General features: G+C 42.5%; 1 protein-coding gene across 1 annotated transcript; it reads left to right on the forward strand.

Moving 5' to 3' along the window:
• The first annotated feature begins 13003 nt into the window (after positions 1–13003).
• LOC115678300 (glyoxylase I 4-like) lies at positions 13004–14373 on the forward strand. Its single transcript, XM_030601650.2, has 3 exons — positions 13004–13274; positions 13595–13700; positions 13792–14373. The coding sequence occupies exons 1-3, from the start codon at positions 13129–13131 to the stop codon at positions 14041–14043; spliced, it is 504 nt and encodes a 167-aa protein (XP_030457510.1). The 5' UTR covers positions 13004–13128; the 3' UTR covers positions 14044–14373.
• Positions 14374–16242: the final 1869 nt, after the last annotated feature.

Below are 16242 nucleotides of genomic sequence, written 5' to 3' on the forward strand. Positions count from 1 at the left end.
TCGCCGGATGGCCGTGAGGGCGGCCTCATGCTAGGCGAGCAAGGCTTGAGCTTCGCCAGCAGCTGGGCGAGGGGTATTAGAGAAGTCTCGCATCCAAAAATTGATGTGATGTGAAGTATAAATATTCTAATGGTATTTTAAGTGAAGGTGATCCAACTTGACATGCCAATAGTATCAAGCTTAGACTCTCTTTTGATAACTCCCTATGCTGACGTATCAAGCTTATATGCGTGTCAAAAGTACCTATATATTTCTCTCCTGCTAACTTCAAGTGCATATGACAGCTTTTTTTCTTGTGGAGAGGTGAGGGGGTTTGATTAGGCCTAAAGGAAACCCTTCGAACTCTGCCAAGTGAAAACAATTTAAGCATTTATGGCCAACGGAAAACCCTTCGAGCATTTCCCACTTTTAGTTTGGGAGAACATTTGGAAGTGATTATCGAGATAGTGTACCCTCCTTAAGCATAACTGGAGGAGTTTCATTCCTGTTACCAAATGCTTAGATTGAGCCATAACTTCGGTCTGCCGGAATCTTTGTGGATGAACCCCGGAGGGAACTTCGAGATGGCCAAACTTGTCATTGCAGCACCGTGGATGTGTTAACCGGAGGGATTAAGATGGATTGGTCCGAACAACTACGATGATTTGGAGCACAGTGTAATATAGATACCTCTAGTTTGGAGGGCATGTGCAACGAGTCTTGGTTTGCTAAAGTTGATTAATTAGGGTTTCTTCATGATGCATTGAGTCCTCTAGTAAGCAACTAAGGTACCATGACAAGGAGTTGCAATAACTAAGGGTTTTCTCATGGTATGTGAAACTTAACTTCACAAATATAAGTCAAAACTCAAATTTATGCTGATCAACGGGCTGCCAATTCTCTTTCATCTCGTTACAAATTCTCGTTCGTGCGTGTTGCTCAAATACGGTTCTTACCTTCTAGACGCGCCTAAAACCGCACATAAATGAATAATCCACATATCTCACTTCCTTTTGCACAATCCGACCGTACCAGAAAACAAAACCTCATCAAAGACGACACTGTCGATCGACTATCACTTCTAACGACCCCTACGAACATTGCGCGAATCCGATAACCATATGTAAACATTAGATTAAGGTGATGGTAGCATCTCCCCAATTATTAATAGCGAGAAAGCAGAAACAATAACGAAGAGAACGGGGGAAAAAGACGAAAAAAGATTTGAGTTTGCTTCAAAAGATGGAAACTGACAATTATTAAACCACACCCCAGCACACCATTAAAAATTTACAATTATTTTGCCCCCAATCGTGTGCATATTCCAACCAGCATTTCTTTTTCCTCTCCTTTTATTCTTTAAATTTTGGAAAACTTTATGATTTTTTTTTTTTTCAAGTTGGGTGGTGTTTGGGCTCACACAGGTACTTGCCAAGCCCCGCCCCACCCGCCCATGTGTTAAGGTCCCCATTACAGATTGTCCCGATGCCCCAGCATGCTTTTGTCCTTGCCCTTGTACCATCCCACCCACGCCCCACCCGCCCCACCCGCAAGATGCCCAGTATGCTTTTGTCGCTTGCCCTTGTTCCTTTCATCATCCTCCCCCACCACACCCCGCGCCCCCAACTTTATGCTATTAATAATTCCATTCAATTCCAAGCTATTGTCTTGTTTCTCCCTCATTTCAGGAAAACTTCACTGCGCAGAGAAGGAGGGGGTGGTACCATAGCCATGTGATTCGGTTGACTGCTTGGCCCTATTGGGGATTGCCCACGAAATTTCAAGTGAAAAGGGCGTTTTGAGGCTTAGGCCCCCCCCCCTCCATTTGTTGTGTGGTAGGGCACGACCCCCATTTCGTACTTGGAAGAAACAAGACCCCATTTGCGAAATAGCGTCCAAACCCTTGCATGTTACCCTTCCCCCTCGTGGTGCCACGTAAGCCGATCGGCGTCCACGTCAGCAAAATCAGATCAAAATTGAGCGAAATGACTGAATTGGCACAAAAACAAAAGGTTTAGGACTAAATTGACACAAAAAAAAGTGTATGACTAAATTGGCACCAATACAAAAAGTTTAGGACTGAATTGGTACAAAAAAAAGATTTATGACTAAATTGACATCAATACCAAAGGTTTAGGACTTTTTTTACACTTTTCCCCGTAATTTTCGTATCAAGCCTGTCCATAACATGAGAATCACACAAGAACTTTTGGGCGAGTCCTGGCCACAGCCACGTACAAATTGGCCAAGAGTCGATGGCGATAAGCATCGGAATGAACAAGGAGAAGATGGCGGCTACTTTGCAAGAGATCACAGTGGCGATCGACAAGCTTCAAAAAGAGAGAGAGAGAGATATGCGTGTGGAAGGAAGGAGAAAGGACCAAAAGGGTATAAGAGGTTTTTTTTTTTTATTCATTTCTGTGCGCGTGTGGTTGACTATAAGTTAGATGAACATAATTATCTTTCAATTATAATAGGTCGTCGTTAATACAAAAAAGGATAGATGTTTCCACCTGAGAAAGCTACGACGTCTTGTTTAATGACTCAATAGCCAGTCAGTCTACCTTCTCATTCCTTGTTTCCTCCCCTGTGTGTGTTTTTTTCTTTCAAGGGGAAGTCAACATCCCGAGGTTCGGATAGTTCATTTTAAGGACTTGCTCAGGTCCAAGCTACACTAGGGGCGTTTGTTGTCCAGGAAACATGGCAAATCTTCCTCTTCTTTTTCCAACCCTGCGTCACACGAGATTTCAAATGGAAAGTGATGGCTACCAACTAAGTTCCACGCATCTCCTCCTCCTCCTTTATCTTTAAATTCCAGATCTTTAGGGATTTTACATACGTCATGAGGTCGAGGAATACGTGTGCGATGTGTCGAATCTTGTGGGCTAAAACCAAAACAGCTGTGTCGCACCAACGAGGGACGTGTCTTGTTTTTCATGTTCAGCTTTTCCTGCTCGACTTCTTCTTCAATGAAATGAATTTCGACTATGGCAAGAGAGATGGAAAAACCCTCTTGCAGAATTCCAAATCCCAAATCCAGTTCAATCGATTCTGGAAATGCAGAATTCGGTAACGTTTGAAGCACGTGAGCACTCTCCCTCGAGGACAAATTCCGCCCCTTCACATGGTTCGGAAACGTGCATCGCGACTATCCTCCAAGATTCGACGGACCTTCTAAATGACAAGCACCCAGCTGTTTTGGTAGAACGAAAATGAAGATAGAATTTATATCATGTTGTATGAAGTTCACCCTTTCTAAGCACACTTAGTAGAAAGTCAAAAACTCCATACTATGTACTATATACGAAGTTCAATTGTCTATCAACGATGGCCAGCAGTACAAGTTGATATCTTCTTGAAACTCAAATGGGTCGACCAACTTTGATCACAAGGACCCCTTATCATGTGCTCTCTCTCTCTCTCTCTCTCTCTCTCTCTATATGGCCAGCAGTACAAGTTGATATCTTCTTGAAACTCAAATGGGTCGACCAGCTGTGATCACAAGGACCCCTTATCATGTGCAGTCTCTCTCTCTCTCTCTCTCTCTCTCGCTCTCTCTCTCCTTATCATGTGCAGTCTCTCTCTCTCTCTCTCTCTCTCTCTCTCTCTTACCATATGCGTTCATCAAATTGTATTTTGTCCCATTGATTTTGTCGGTGGGATAAATTTGAGTTTGATGAGTTGAGGCTTAATCGCTAAACTAATCGTGCGACACTAAAGGAGAATCAATTCGTCGATGACAGATAAGCATCGCATTACTCAAATCAAACGAGCCAAAAGAAGATATAATAAAAAATTAGGGCGAGTATAATCATAGCTAGTGAAAGCGACTGACTACCAAACATGCATTATCTGTCTTAATCGCTCGCCCAATTCGATTAATGTTAATTTACTATTGGTGCGATGTCCAGAGCCAGAAGAAGCAACTCACGTGATACACTTCCCACTGGGACCATTAGTCTCCATCGGTCGCTTTTGCTCTGTTTGTCAGCATCGACCCGAAGTTACTTTAGCTAAATATTTCAACTTTGCACATGCTATGCAAGGCACGAAATTAACAATCTCGTGCGCATATCGCGCTCGATTTCCCATTCCTTCAGCCCAATTACCTGATGCCACTCGAGTATCTCGTCAGAGTCCACGTTCGCTCGGAAGAGTCGATTTCGAAAACGTTACCGACACGGCCCCGCCTCCATGAGTTCGCAGCGCTCCTACGTGCCTCGGTGGTCGGGTCCACCGGGGGTCGGTCGCTCGAATGTCTATTTTCGAACCCATTTCCTACTTGTAATTCAGTGGTCTGCACTGGAGTTTGATTATCTTGATTAATGGCAGTGGACCAACCCTCAACACTCCGCTACAATTTCATTAAAAGTCAGTGACAAGGACTAGGAACAGCAACTTGCGATCCAGAAAGATCCAAACACAAAAGTCGACGAGGATTGACGGTCATCCAATCCGATGCGGCGCTTCACGAATGATTAACAAGAGAAGGCTGGTGATTAAAATAGCACTTGAGCTGAGTCAGCATAACATGCACGCGTAATTCGGGGACGATTTCTTAATACCAAGAGGGACAAAAATCGATTAGAGGTTAGTTGTCATTCCTCATATGGTCATAGGCCCGAATCCCGGTCTTGTACCGCACGATCTTATATCTGCCCATGTATAGAAAGTAGACTTGTCATAAACGCATTTCTTCATCCATATTTAAGGGATTGAGTTATAATACGTGTTAGTTATATTCAATAAATGAATTTAAAATGGTAAAATCCAAAATAATATGGATATTAAATGAGTCAATAATTTAATTAGACCAAATCCATCTATATAATTCTCTCTTCACTCTCTCTTCACTTTCTCTCAATCTCGCGCTCGCTCGCTCTGAGTTTTCCTGAATTTGATTAAATATGCAAGTATTTTAGCAATATGAGTTAAGTCGAGTATAAGTTACTACATTTGCGTTACATGGAAATGGGTCAATTTGGCTCCAATTATTTTTCACTTGACCCGAACTCGACCTGACCCAATCCACACATTTGACAAGTCTAATACCAAAAGGGACAAAAATTAATTAGGTCTTAGTTGTCATTCCTCATAAGGTCATAAGCCCAAAACCCGGTCTTGTACCACACAATCTCATCTATCCGTGTATAGAAAGTAGACCTGTCAAAATGGGAACCCATATCTGACGGATTATGTTGTTATATGGATTTATTATATTTAGTGAATGAGTAATAATTGGATTTAGAATAATAAAATCTAAAATAATATGGGTGTTAAATGTGAGGATAAGGATACTAGGAGTGTCATAACTTTTGTACAACGCTTACTTGAGTGCCATAACTTTTTTTTCACTCACTTAAGTGCCACTTCCGATGAAAATAGATTATTTGAGTGCCATTTCCGACAAACCATCCTACGTGGATTTTTTTTATTATTTTTCCATCCGATGTGGATTTTTTAAATGTTTATTTATTTATTTTTTTGAAAATTTATTTTTTTATTTTTCTTTTCTTTTTTTTTCCCTTTTTTTTTTTTCAATGCCGGCGAGAGTCACCGGCAACCCTCACCAGCTGCGAGGGCCTCGCCCAGATTGGGCGACGGTCGCCTTACCCTCGGCCACAAAGGCAACCGCCTCGCCGGCGGCGGGCGAGGCCATAAAGGCCATCACTAGATATGGGCGGCCACGAGCAAGGTGGTCTCGCCAGATCTAGCGAGAGCCTTCATCGCCTAGCTTACAGTTGCGAAGGCCCTTGGCCAGGCCGTCGAGGCCTCACCGATCGCGAGTGAGGCGGCGAAGGCTCTCGCTAGAACTGGCGAGGCCGCCCAGATCTGGCAATGGCCTTCACAGCCGAGGGCAAGGCAGCCCTCATCCAATCTGGGCAAGGCCTTCGCAGCTGCCGAGGATCGCCGGTGACCCTCACTGGCATTGAAAAAAAAAATTAAAAAGGAAAAATAAAAATAAAAATTCAAAAATTCAAAAAAATATTAAAATATTATCCACGTCGGCTCCGGCGAAGACACGTCGGATTTTCCGACTGCCAAATGGCCGATGGCACTCAAGTGATCACTTTTTGCCGGAAGTGGCACTTAAATGAGCCAAAAAAAAGTTATGGCACTCAAGTGAGTGTCGTATGAAAATTATGGCACTCCTAGGGCCCGTTTGGTAACGTGTCAAACAGTAAGAATTTCTGTTCTTTTGTTCCCAGAAATAGTTTAGGAACAGAAATGCGTTTGGTAAACTTTTTGTTTCCGGGCACATTTTTGCAAAAATTTGTGCCTGTAAAAGTTTTGGAAGAGAAACAAGTAAGTAAAAAAGTTGCTTCTTGTTTCTAAGACAATTTTGAGAATCAGTTTTTTTTTTTTTTTTTTTTTTGTTTTCTTCTTTTTGTGTTGCTCTTCTTGGGCTGTGGCCGGTTGCCGGCTGCTGGTCGCCGGCAGCCGGCGATCGGCCACAGCCCAGGGCCGGCGAGGGCGTCACGGCCCTCTCCGCCGCCGGCGGAGGCGAGTGCGAGGGCGGACCTCGCCGCCCGGGTGAGGCGGCTCGCCGTCGGTCATGGAGAGGTCGGCCTCGCCCGATGGCGAGGCCGGCGGCGAGGCAGGCGGCCAGGGCGGCGGCCAGGGCCGCGACGCCCTGGCCTGTGGCCGGTCGCCGGCGCCGACGACCGGCCATGGCCAAAGAAGGAAGGATAGAAAGAAAAAAAATATTAAACAATTTAAAATATTATTAAAATATTATTAATAAAAAGAAATTTTGTGTAGTTACCAAACGTATTTCTGTTCTTTTCTATCCCAGGAATAGAAATTTTGGACAGTTACCAAACGCCTTCAAATGCTTAGAAATTGTTTCCGGGCACAGAATAAAAAAAAACCATTTCTGAGTAGAAATAGTTCCCCGGCATAGAAACATTGTCATGCGCACCCCTAGTGTCCTTATCTCGTTAAATGTGTCTTACTTAAACCCCATTCACCTCTATGGCTCACTTTGTGCTATCACCGTAGTTTGGGTATGAGTTTTCAAGATTTGGTTAAATATGAAAGTGTTTCAGCAATATGGGATGCCATATTTTCCCATCAAAATCTATCTCTCCAAATATGCTAAACCTATCCCTCTTATTTTTGGACCAATTCAATAAATTGGCTTGACAGCTCTGATGATGACAACATCAAAGAACCCATCCATAAATATAATCTCTGAATACCGACCAAGCAAGTTCTTTTCTCCCAAGAGAATTCTGCCAATAATGAAAGCACTGGCTCCAGTATCTATAAGGGCTACAAGTAGAAAATTTTCCCCAGCTAGCCATTCCATCATGTCCCGCTAATATTGCCTTTAATTCTGCAGACGTTCTAGGTACTTTCTATCAGTTTCCACGGACCGGTATACCATTTGGTAATGTAAAGTTGCAGCATGTCAACCAAAAGGTTGATCAAACGGCTTTGGTCTGCTGAGGTCCCTATGAAGGGGCATTCTTTTTTAGCATTTGTTGCAGTGGACTCACTAACTTAGAGAGATCAAACGGCTTTGGTCATAAACAAGTTGTTTGAGACGTTTCAGAAAAAATTGCAGCAGAGACAGATTTCTCGAGATCAACTAGTTAAGTTACTCCCCGACACTTGTGTAACTTGCTACAGTGCCAAACTGTGATGAACAGTACGTGAATAGTGCGTGAACAGTAATATCAGCGGGACATGATAGAATGGCTGGTTGGGGAAAATTTTCTACTTGTAGTGACAGACTTTTTTTTGTCAAGACCTAGGCTAAGTCATTAAATTTGTGTCAATGGAAATAAGTTAATTTGGATCCGATCATATTTTACCCGACCCGAACTTGATGAATCGTCATTTAATGGATCTAGTCTAATAGAAAGGCGAGTTAGATGTAATGTCCCTGGCCTACCCCTTTTCAAGATGAATCCTCTAATTCTCAATAGTTATCAGATTATTCGCAGGCAGAAGATGCTTCTTTCTAAAGGTCAACATTTATAACATGAATGTGACATAGAAACATAGAAATATATAAATGTAAAGACACGCAAGCTATGAAAATACCATCCATCTCATATAATAATACGGGTGATACAAAGGTGAGTTCAAAACACGGGGAGACTACATAACTACTCCAACCCGACTAAACACTGTGACCCACCAGCCCTAACCAAAAACAAACAAGGCTATCACCCAACACTATACGACTCTATCTCTAAAAAAGACAGTCGTGTCTTTCCCAAAAACTTGCTCCTTCCTCCTCCTTCTTGATATTGTCTTCACTCAACCCCGCTACTAGCATCATCATCAGCTCCATCCGGCCCCTGGTATGGGAGTGGCCCTACCAACCGTCCACCTGTACGAACGTAGACGACGACAAACCCCAAAAGAATGGGTCCCATCGAGGACCCAATGTCTGCGGTCAAGATGGAGATGCATTTCACAAAAACAAGCTCAGGGAAATGTGGATTCACAAATTCATACGGGTGGCCCTCAAAATTAACGGGCACCCCGTAGCTAATAGAGGTTGAAGCGGGGAGTATCGGCATGGCTATTAATCTGTAAAAAGTGTCAATAACAAACAGTGGGCGAAAGCTCAGCAAAGTAAGCTCCATCACGTCATACTAAACATATAATATCGTGCACCTCGAGAGGGTCAAATAGATAGACAACTAAACCAATCCACAACTAGCCATAGCATACATAAACTCCCTTTTTCATTCGAGCACTAATCACCAGGTAAAAAGATTGTTAATCAATGAACAACCATTCACACGAGCACACATTGCAGGCGTTGTGTGACATTCATCAAACTTTAATTACCACTCCAAGAACATGTGTCCGGTGCGCTTCCCGGCTACGCACCGGACACATGTTCGAGGTGTGACCAAATTTTTATATGTCGTAGACAAGAGCTTCCTTAACAAATTTTGTGAAGGAAGTTTGACCAAATTCGAGGTGGAAATGTTTATAAAAATTTGAGAAGGCACGAAGGTCATGGGTTCTGCCGTATAAAACAGCTTTGGTTCAGTAAGAAGTTGGACCTTCGTGTAACTCATTTGAACTTAAAAATATATGAAATTTAAATATGTTATAGTCCAAGATTTTCTGAACAACTTTGACGGTGAACATTTCGCAAGATTCGAACCACAAAAGGTGCTATAAAAATGGAAAATCAGGAGTGTCAAGTAAAATCAGTTTTGGAACCAAAACAAAAACTCCAGGAAACACTTTCAACTTGCGGTTCACTACTTCTCAGCCAAGAAAATACCAAGCCACAAGTTCAATTCAACATGAAACATCCCTTTCCAACTTAGTCTAGTGTCCTATACTCACAAAACTCATTCCTAGGGGTTCAAACCATTATAAACATCAACTATGAGACCAAACCATTCTCTCCCACCCCTAACCAGCCAACTCATTGCCCCATCCAAGACCCGAAATCAACATGCAAACATTATCATGGTTAGTATAGAGTGAGAGAGCACACTTGCCTCAACGGCGAGTGCGGCGGTTACGGCGTGCAACCTAGGCGAAGAGAAAAGGGCACACCGGTGGTGGTTTCCCGAGCTCATGCGGCTGCTGCTGGTGGTGCAGGTGAAACGGGACGGCGGAATGGACAGCTGCTGGTCGGACGGCTCTGGGCTGTATACTCAAGCGGCAGGCGGCGCTCCGGCGGAGAGACGAGCGAGAGAGAGAGAGAGAGAGAGTTGGTCGGAGAGTGTGAGAGAGAGTGAGCCGGGGGAAACGATAATCCGGTGGATGGTCACCTACCCTACATGCATGGGCATGCATGGGCGCCACCTGGCAGCACTCCTCCAACAAGTGGCAGAGGGAAAAAGAAGAAAAAGAGAAAAGAAGGGATAAAGGGAGAGGAATGGTGGGTGATGGTGGTGGTGTTTTCCGGCGGTGAGCAAGAGAGAAAATGGGAGGGAAGGAAAAGTGAAAGTGTTGGGTTTGGTAAGGAGTCGGCTCGCGCGAATGGTGTGACATCATAAATAAACGATCCAGTGTAAATGAACCCGAGAATTAAACTTTGCGATTCCAAAAACAACAAAGGCGACATTAGTGCGACACCTGAACTTCCAATTTCATTTTTCCTAATTTCCGTCGACGAGCGCCCTAATCCATTAGAGCCATTCATTCTTTTGACCGTACCAAAGTTCGGGATGTCACACTAGATGCGCGACGCATCGGGAGTGCAGGACATTAGAACTATTGAGGCGGAGGATTAGATTGGCTTAACTAACTAATGAGATTAAGCTTCAGCTTAACGACAAAGAGCGAAGAGATTAATCACAAGGTGTTTGTGCAGGAGACGAGACGGAGCAACAAGAAACGGACGGTGTAGTTTCAGTCGATGAGGACTTTTCCCTCTTGACTTGCATGATCGGTCCTTACATTGTACTTGTCTATGAAGAACTTGAACGTATCTCGACCGTACACGTGTAGGCCCTCCTAATTTCTCTTAATTTTGCGCTGTAACCAAGTCAAAAGCCCTAGAAAGCTCTTAATTACAAATGCGAAAATAAATACTTTTTTCCTGTGCGCTAATAATTGAAATCTTAATTATTCGTGCTCCTTCGTCTTCCTTAACATTGGACTATGGACTAAAACGAGTGAACAAAAATATATGAATTGATTTGAAAAATATTTTTCTAAAAGAACGATCATTTGTATTGCCTACAAAAATAAATGAACGAAGAAATATATTTATTGTCCACGAAATTATTTAGATACGAATTTTTTTTTATAATGAAAATATTTTTTAATTGATTAATTATCCCAAACGATATGAATAATTATTTTTAAGGAAATATTTTTTTAATTATTTATTTTTTCGTAAAACAAAAAATCTGTTTTGAAAAGCAAGTACAGCTTGTCGCGAGGTGGCCTCTAGGAAATGTCAGATCTAAAGGTTCCTATTATGGTTATCAATTATTGGCCACTTGAGATTACGATTACGCCCATCGCGCAATATATTAGTTATTTCATCCATTGTTAATTGATTAAAAAAAGGGGTCTATTAGAATTTTTCGGCGAGAAGTTTGAAATTAAAGTTAAACGATGAGGTTGTTATTGTATATTTGGGAAATTATTTTTATTTATTGGGCTCGAAATCGAAAAAAGGAAACAAAAAATGAAAGATGACTAGATGCGTTGTCACATGATATTACGTATTTACGTGCACAATTCGAACACAAATACAATCTTAGAGCGTAATGGGTTGGACTTTAGATACCTAAAACGGGACTCCTGTCCTTGATTTCCCCTCAAAGCCAACAAAAGTTTCATTTTTAAAATAATTAATACCACAAATTATCCTAAATTATATTCACTGTGACACAAATTCCCTGAATTTTTTTTGGATCACTAAAAACCCTAAACGTGCTCATCGTGATACAAATAATCTGAACTTTTTTATGAACTTATACCGGTGAGACAAATATACCCTGGATGGAACTGAAATAGAGGGCATATATGTCACACATGTATAAATTCGAGTTTTTTCGCGACACAAGAATAAGTTGGGGGTATTTGTGTCACGGTGGGCAAGTTTAGGGTTTCTGACGACGACCCAAAAAAAAGTTTGGATATTTGTATTACGGTGGGCATAATTTGAAATTTTCTTTTTATGGTATTCGCACTTTTTTTAGAAAGACAAATCCTTCGCGAATTTAAAGCTTGGTAATAATTTAAAATAAAAGTACAAAAAAGGAAAACAGGAAAAAAAAAACCAAAACGTGTTTGTAATTTTTTTTTTTGGGTCGAAAAACACGTTCGGTAATTTGACTGGCATTATTCCCCTATTCACCCAAAAGAAGAAGGATACGCTGCATATATATGTATAGGGGAAAATTTCAATTAAGAACCTAAAGTGGGTCTCTTTTCTCAAAAAAGGACCCAAAATGGATGGTGTCTCAATTAAGGATCCAAAGTGCCCAAACTTATCTCAAATAAGGACCTCAACTTGCCGGCCGGCCAAATGTTCGCCAGCCAGCGAGCATGAGACATTTCCGGCGGCGGAATAGGGGCAATTTTGTCTTTTTCTTTTTCCTTTTTTCTTTTCCTCTCTTCCCTCTTGTGGCCATCGCCGGCGACGTCCGCCAGCATCGGGCGAGGGCCGCCTTCGTCGGCGTTGGGCGACGGCCGCCCTTGTCGGCATCGGTTGAGGGTTGCCCTCGCCCTCGCCCGCCCAGATATACACAGACATCTTCCCCTTCCCTCCGCAGACATCTCTCTCCCCTGAGCTTCCCTCCGACCGCCATGGCCAACCTCAACCGGAGGACGACGCAAGGCTCCTCTGTCTCCGTCTCCTCTGGTCCTGGTGAACGGTAAAATCGCCCCCCATCTACTTGTTTTTGCAATTTCATTTCTGGGTTCGGTTCTGCGACGAGCAATTGTCGTCAAAGGTCGGAACTTGATCTTCTTTTTGTTTCTCTTCTGGCTCCGGAGCTGTAGCGGTGGCGGGCGAGGGTCGCCGTCGCCCGACGCCGGCGAAGGCGGCCCTCGCCTGAGGCGGGCGAACGTCGCCGGCAATGGCCACAAGAGGGAATAGAGAAAAAGAAAAAAGAAAAAAGAAAAAAAAGAAAGGAAAAGAAAAAAAAAAAAAGGCAAAATTGCCCTTATTCCGACACCGGAAATGTCTCACACTCGCCGGCCGGCGAATTGAGGTCCTTATTTGAGACAAATTTAGATACTTTCGGTCCTTAATTGAGACACCATCCACTTAATATCTTTTTTTTAGAAAAGAGACCCATTTTGGGCCCTTAATTGAAATTTTCTCTATATATGGTATCAAATCAATTCTGAACTCTTTTCATTGAATTGCTGGGCGGAGGAGGTGAAAAGAGTAATTTCCGTCTTTCCGCGAGACAGCGGGAGGGCCGCGTCAGCACACGTGGAGCGACGTGGCACCCTCATCACATGAGCGGGGCCGGGGGTTGCCGACACGTGCTGTGCGCATCAGCCCTCCGTCCCCTCCTGCCTTTATATACGGGAGGCCATCCCGGGCCACAGTCCCTCATTCCCCACTCGCTCCACTCTTCTTCTTCTTCTTCTTCTCCTTGGCGATCTTGCTCGGTCTCTTTCAGTTCCTGAAAACTAGTCTCGTCATCGGGCCTGAAATCTCTCGACCCTTTGGGTACTTTTCTTGCAAAGATGAAGAACAACCCGCTGCAGCTTAAGTCCCTGAACCACATTTCCTTCGTCTGCAAATCCGCCGAGGAGTCCATCAACTTCTACCAGAACGTTCTCGGCTTCGTCCCCATCCGTAGGCCCGGTTCTTTCGATTTTGATGGCGCATGGTAATTCCTTCGATCGCGTTAACACAAGCAATTGTCGCGTGCCCGTATGACTGTTCGTTTCTTTTATGTCGTGAAGATTCGAGTTTTTATCTTTTCAGTGATTTTGTGCACTGGTAGTGTTCTATATGTGTATTACGATGCGTTTACAACTACTGTTCTTATGTAGGCCCTGGATCATTGGATTATGATGGGGGGAATGTGGTAATTGGATCAAAATGAATTACCAAATTTCGCCTGACTAGTTTCTTGATCTTCAAAACTCATGCCTTTCTGCTTACTTCTCTTCTTGTTTTGGTGTTTTGGGTGCGATCTGTTTCCAGGCTCTTTGGTTTTGGGATCGGAATCCATCTGCTGCAGTCGGAGGACCCCGAGAATATGCCGAAGAAGACTGAGATCGACCCTAACCACACCCACATCTCTTTCCAGGTTGCAATTTTCCCAAGAATATATCTTCGTTTTTTCGGCAAAGCTTGATCTGAAGTTTTGAGTTTGAGGGACGGTTCTTGGGTTTTTGCAGTCCGAGAGCATGGAGGCGGTGGAGAAGAAGCTGAAGGAGATGGAGATCGACTACGTGCGGGACAGAGTAGAGGAAGGGGGGATGCAGGTGGAACAGCTCTTCTTCCACGACCCGGACGGGTTCATGATCGAGATTTGCAACTGCGACATCCTCCCCGTCATCCCGCTGGCCGGCGAGGTTGCCCGCGCATGCTCCCGGGTCAACAGCCTCCAGATGCCGCAGCCCCGGGTGAAGCAGGTGCTCCAGCAGTAGGAGCATCCCGATCAAGGTCCCCTCCCCCCAACAAAAAAAAAAAAAAAAAAAAAAAAAACAAAGGAACTTTCAGTGTAAATCTCGTGGTATTTGCATGTTTCGATTCGTCAGTTTGTAGTGATTGGATTACCGGACGTGATCCGAGACAGGGAAAGCTGAAGGAAGAAATTTGAAGAGTGTCTCTGTATTGGTGAGGAAGAACGAGAGACGGGTCCTTTTGCTGCCTTTTGTTTTGTTCTGTTTCTTTTGTTTTTTGTTCATGTTGGATTGAAAATAAGAGGGACAACGTTGGAGTTTCAAACTTCGACGGACAGCCATTGTTCCTGGGCACATTTGCCGTGATGTTTGCAGTGAGTTCTTGATTGTGATTTTGGTTCTTGGCGTTCTGTTCGGATAGGCTACGACCATTGACGGTCCGTTCTCTCCACTAAGGTTTGTCCGTCTTTCTTTTGGCGCTGTGCATGATAATGGCAATCTTTGCCGGGATCAACCGGTGCTTTGTCCATCGAACTTCGGCCCTGCAAATTGAAGAGAGAATTCTCCCGACTGTATTCGCTGACCAGTGATTGGACTGGTGGCAAGAATGAGATCACGAGATCAATTTGCACATGGAAAGTGTTGGACATTTCAAACGGTTATGGATTTTATGAAAATTAACGGCTTTAATGGAAAGTATGATCGCAATCAATTTGTGGCGATTTTGTGACGATTTTGTAAAGTTTGATTTGATTTATTTCTTTATTAATCCTCTTCTTTATTTGGTTATAAAGAGAATTTTCAAATCACAATCAAAATTTACCAAAAATAAGAAATTCTCTCCTTTTTTTCCTATTTATTTGTTGGATTTTGCGTATAACCCGTATTCCAACAGGTGAAATTATTGCTTGCTCGCCTCATATGTTCGATCTTATTTTCCATTTTCTTTTTAACAACAGATTTTCCAACAAAGGGTAGGAGAGCTTCGTAATATTTATCAGCTAAAGTTGATTAGTTCCATATTTTACATTGTATTTTTCCGCTGTTTATAAGGATAACCACTTGATCTGGTTGAGGCTTATCCGATTAGTTGAATTCCAAGTTTTTTTCGTAGTCTGAACATACTCTATCCCATAAGAGTTAATCTCGACTTGCAAGAACTTCATTTCCGTATCACTTATACGAAAATGAACGAACGAAAAATATATATTAATTATTGCCATTAATGAAAAATATTTTTCATTAATTAATTACTTTCAGTAATATAAGTGATTAAACTATAAAAGGCCCGCCTATTCTATTTGTCAAGCTTGGAGGACATAGTACTAGGACTTACTAAATGAAAGCTCGTGATTAGTGAAGGGCTTAAAAGCGCCTTAGGCAGTTGCTATCTATCGGATCTTTTCTAAGAAGTTAGGTAGGTGGTTGAGTCAATATAGAGAAGGAGATTAAGTTATCGGTCGTACGGTGATTGATTTTCTACTTCCGGCAACGAGGGCCACACAGCCGTCAACCCTGCTGGAAGAACTTTCTAAATCCAATGTCAACCCTGCTGGAAGACTTTCTAAATCCAATGTCAACCTGCTGGAAGTACTTTTTAAATCCAATGTCTTTCCTTCGCTATTGGAATTATGAACCAGTTGAAATGTACGAAAGGTGGTCTTGTCTTCTTCTTTTTTAAATATTTTTTAAATTATTCATTTTTCTCGAAATGAATGGAGTCTTAAATTTGGTGAGTTATTCCCTTATAAAGAAAGAACCAACATGCAAATAAAAAAAGAATAAAAGTGGCGTCATATTGATTGGTAGATGTTTAATCAAACCTAAATATAAACACAAAGAAGAACGAAAAAGCAAACCGGCCTTTTGTTTTGGTTGAAAAGAGTTAAAATTGTGTTTCCCCGGAATTTAATGAATGACAGAGTCAATTTTTCATCGAAATTAGTTTTCGATTTTCATTAAATAAATACGGGTATTGTGGCAACTTGGACAGGAGTATCAATGGATCCCAAGGAGCGAGTCAAGTTACCGATAATTCTGTTTATAAACTAAGTAATCAAAAAGTTGATCAATTTTTTGTGCAAATAAATGCCCCTTTTAAAATAACTGAATAATTAATCGGCCATTCGATTCTTTTAAATTAAACAATTAAGAGTCATCATGTCCTCCCTTGTCATCGGCAAATTTTATGTTTTCTTATCGAATTATCCGTTGAATTGTTTT

This window comes from Syzygium oleosum, unplaced genomic scaffold (assembly GCF_021117445.2).
Source record: "Syzygium oleosum isolate NSW1041296 unplaced genomic scaffold, Sole_v2.1 Sole_v2.05, whole genome shotgun sequence".
NCBI lineage: Eukaryota > Viridiplantae > Streptophyta > Magnoliopsida > Myrtales > Myrtaceae > Syzygium > Syzygium oleosum.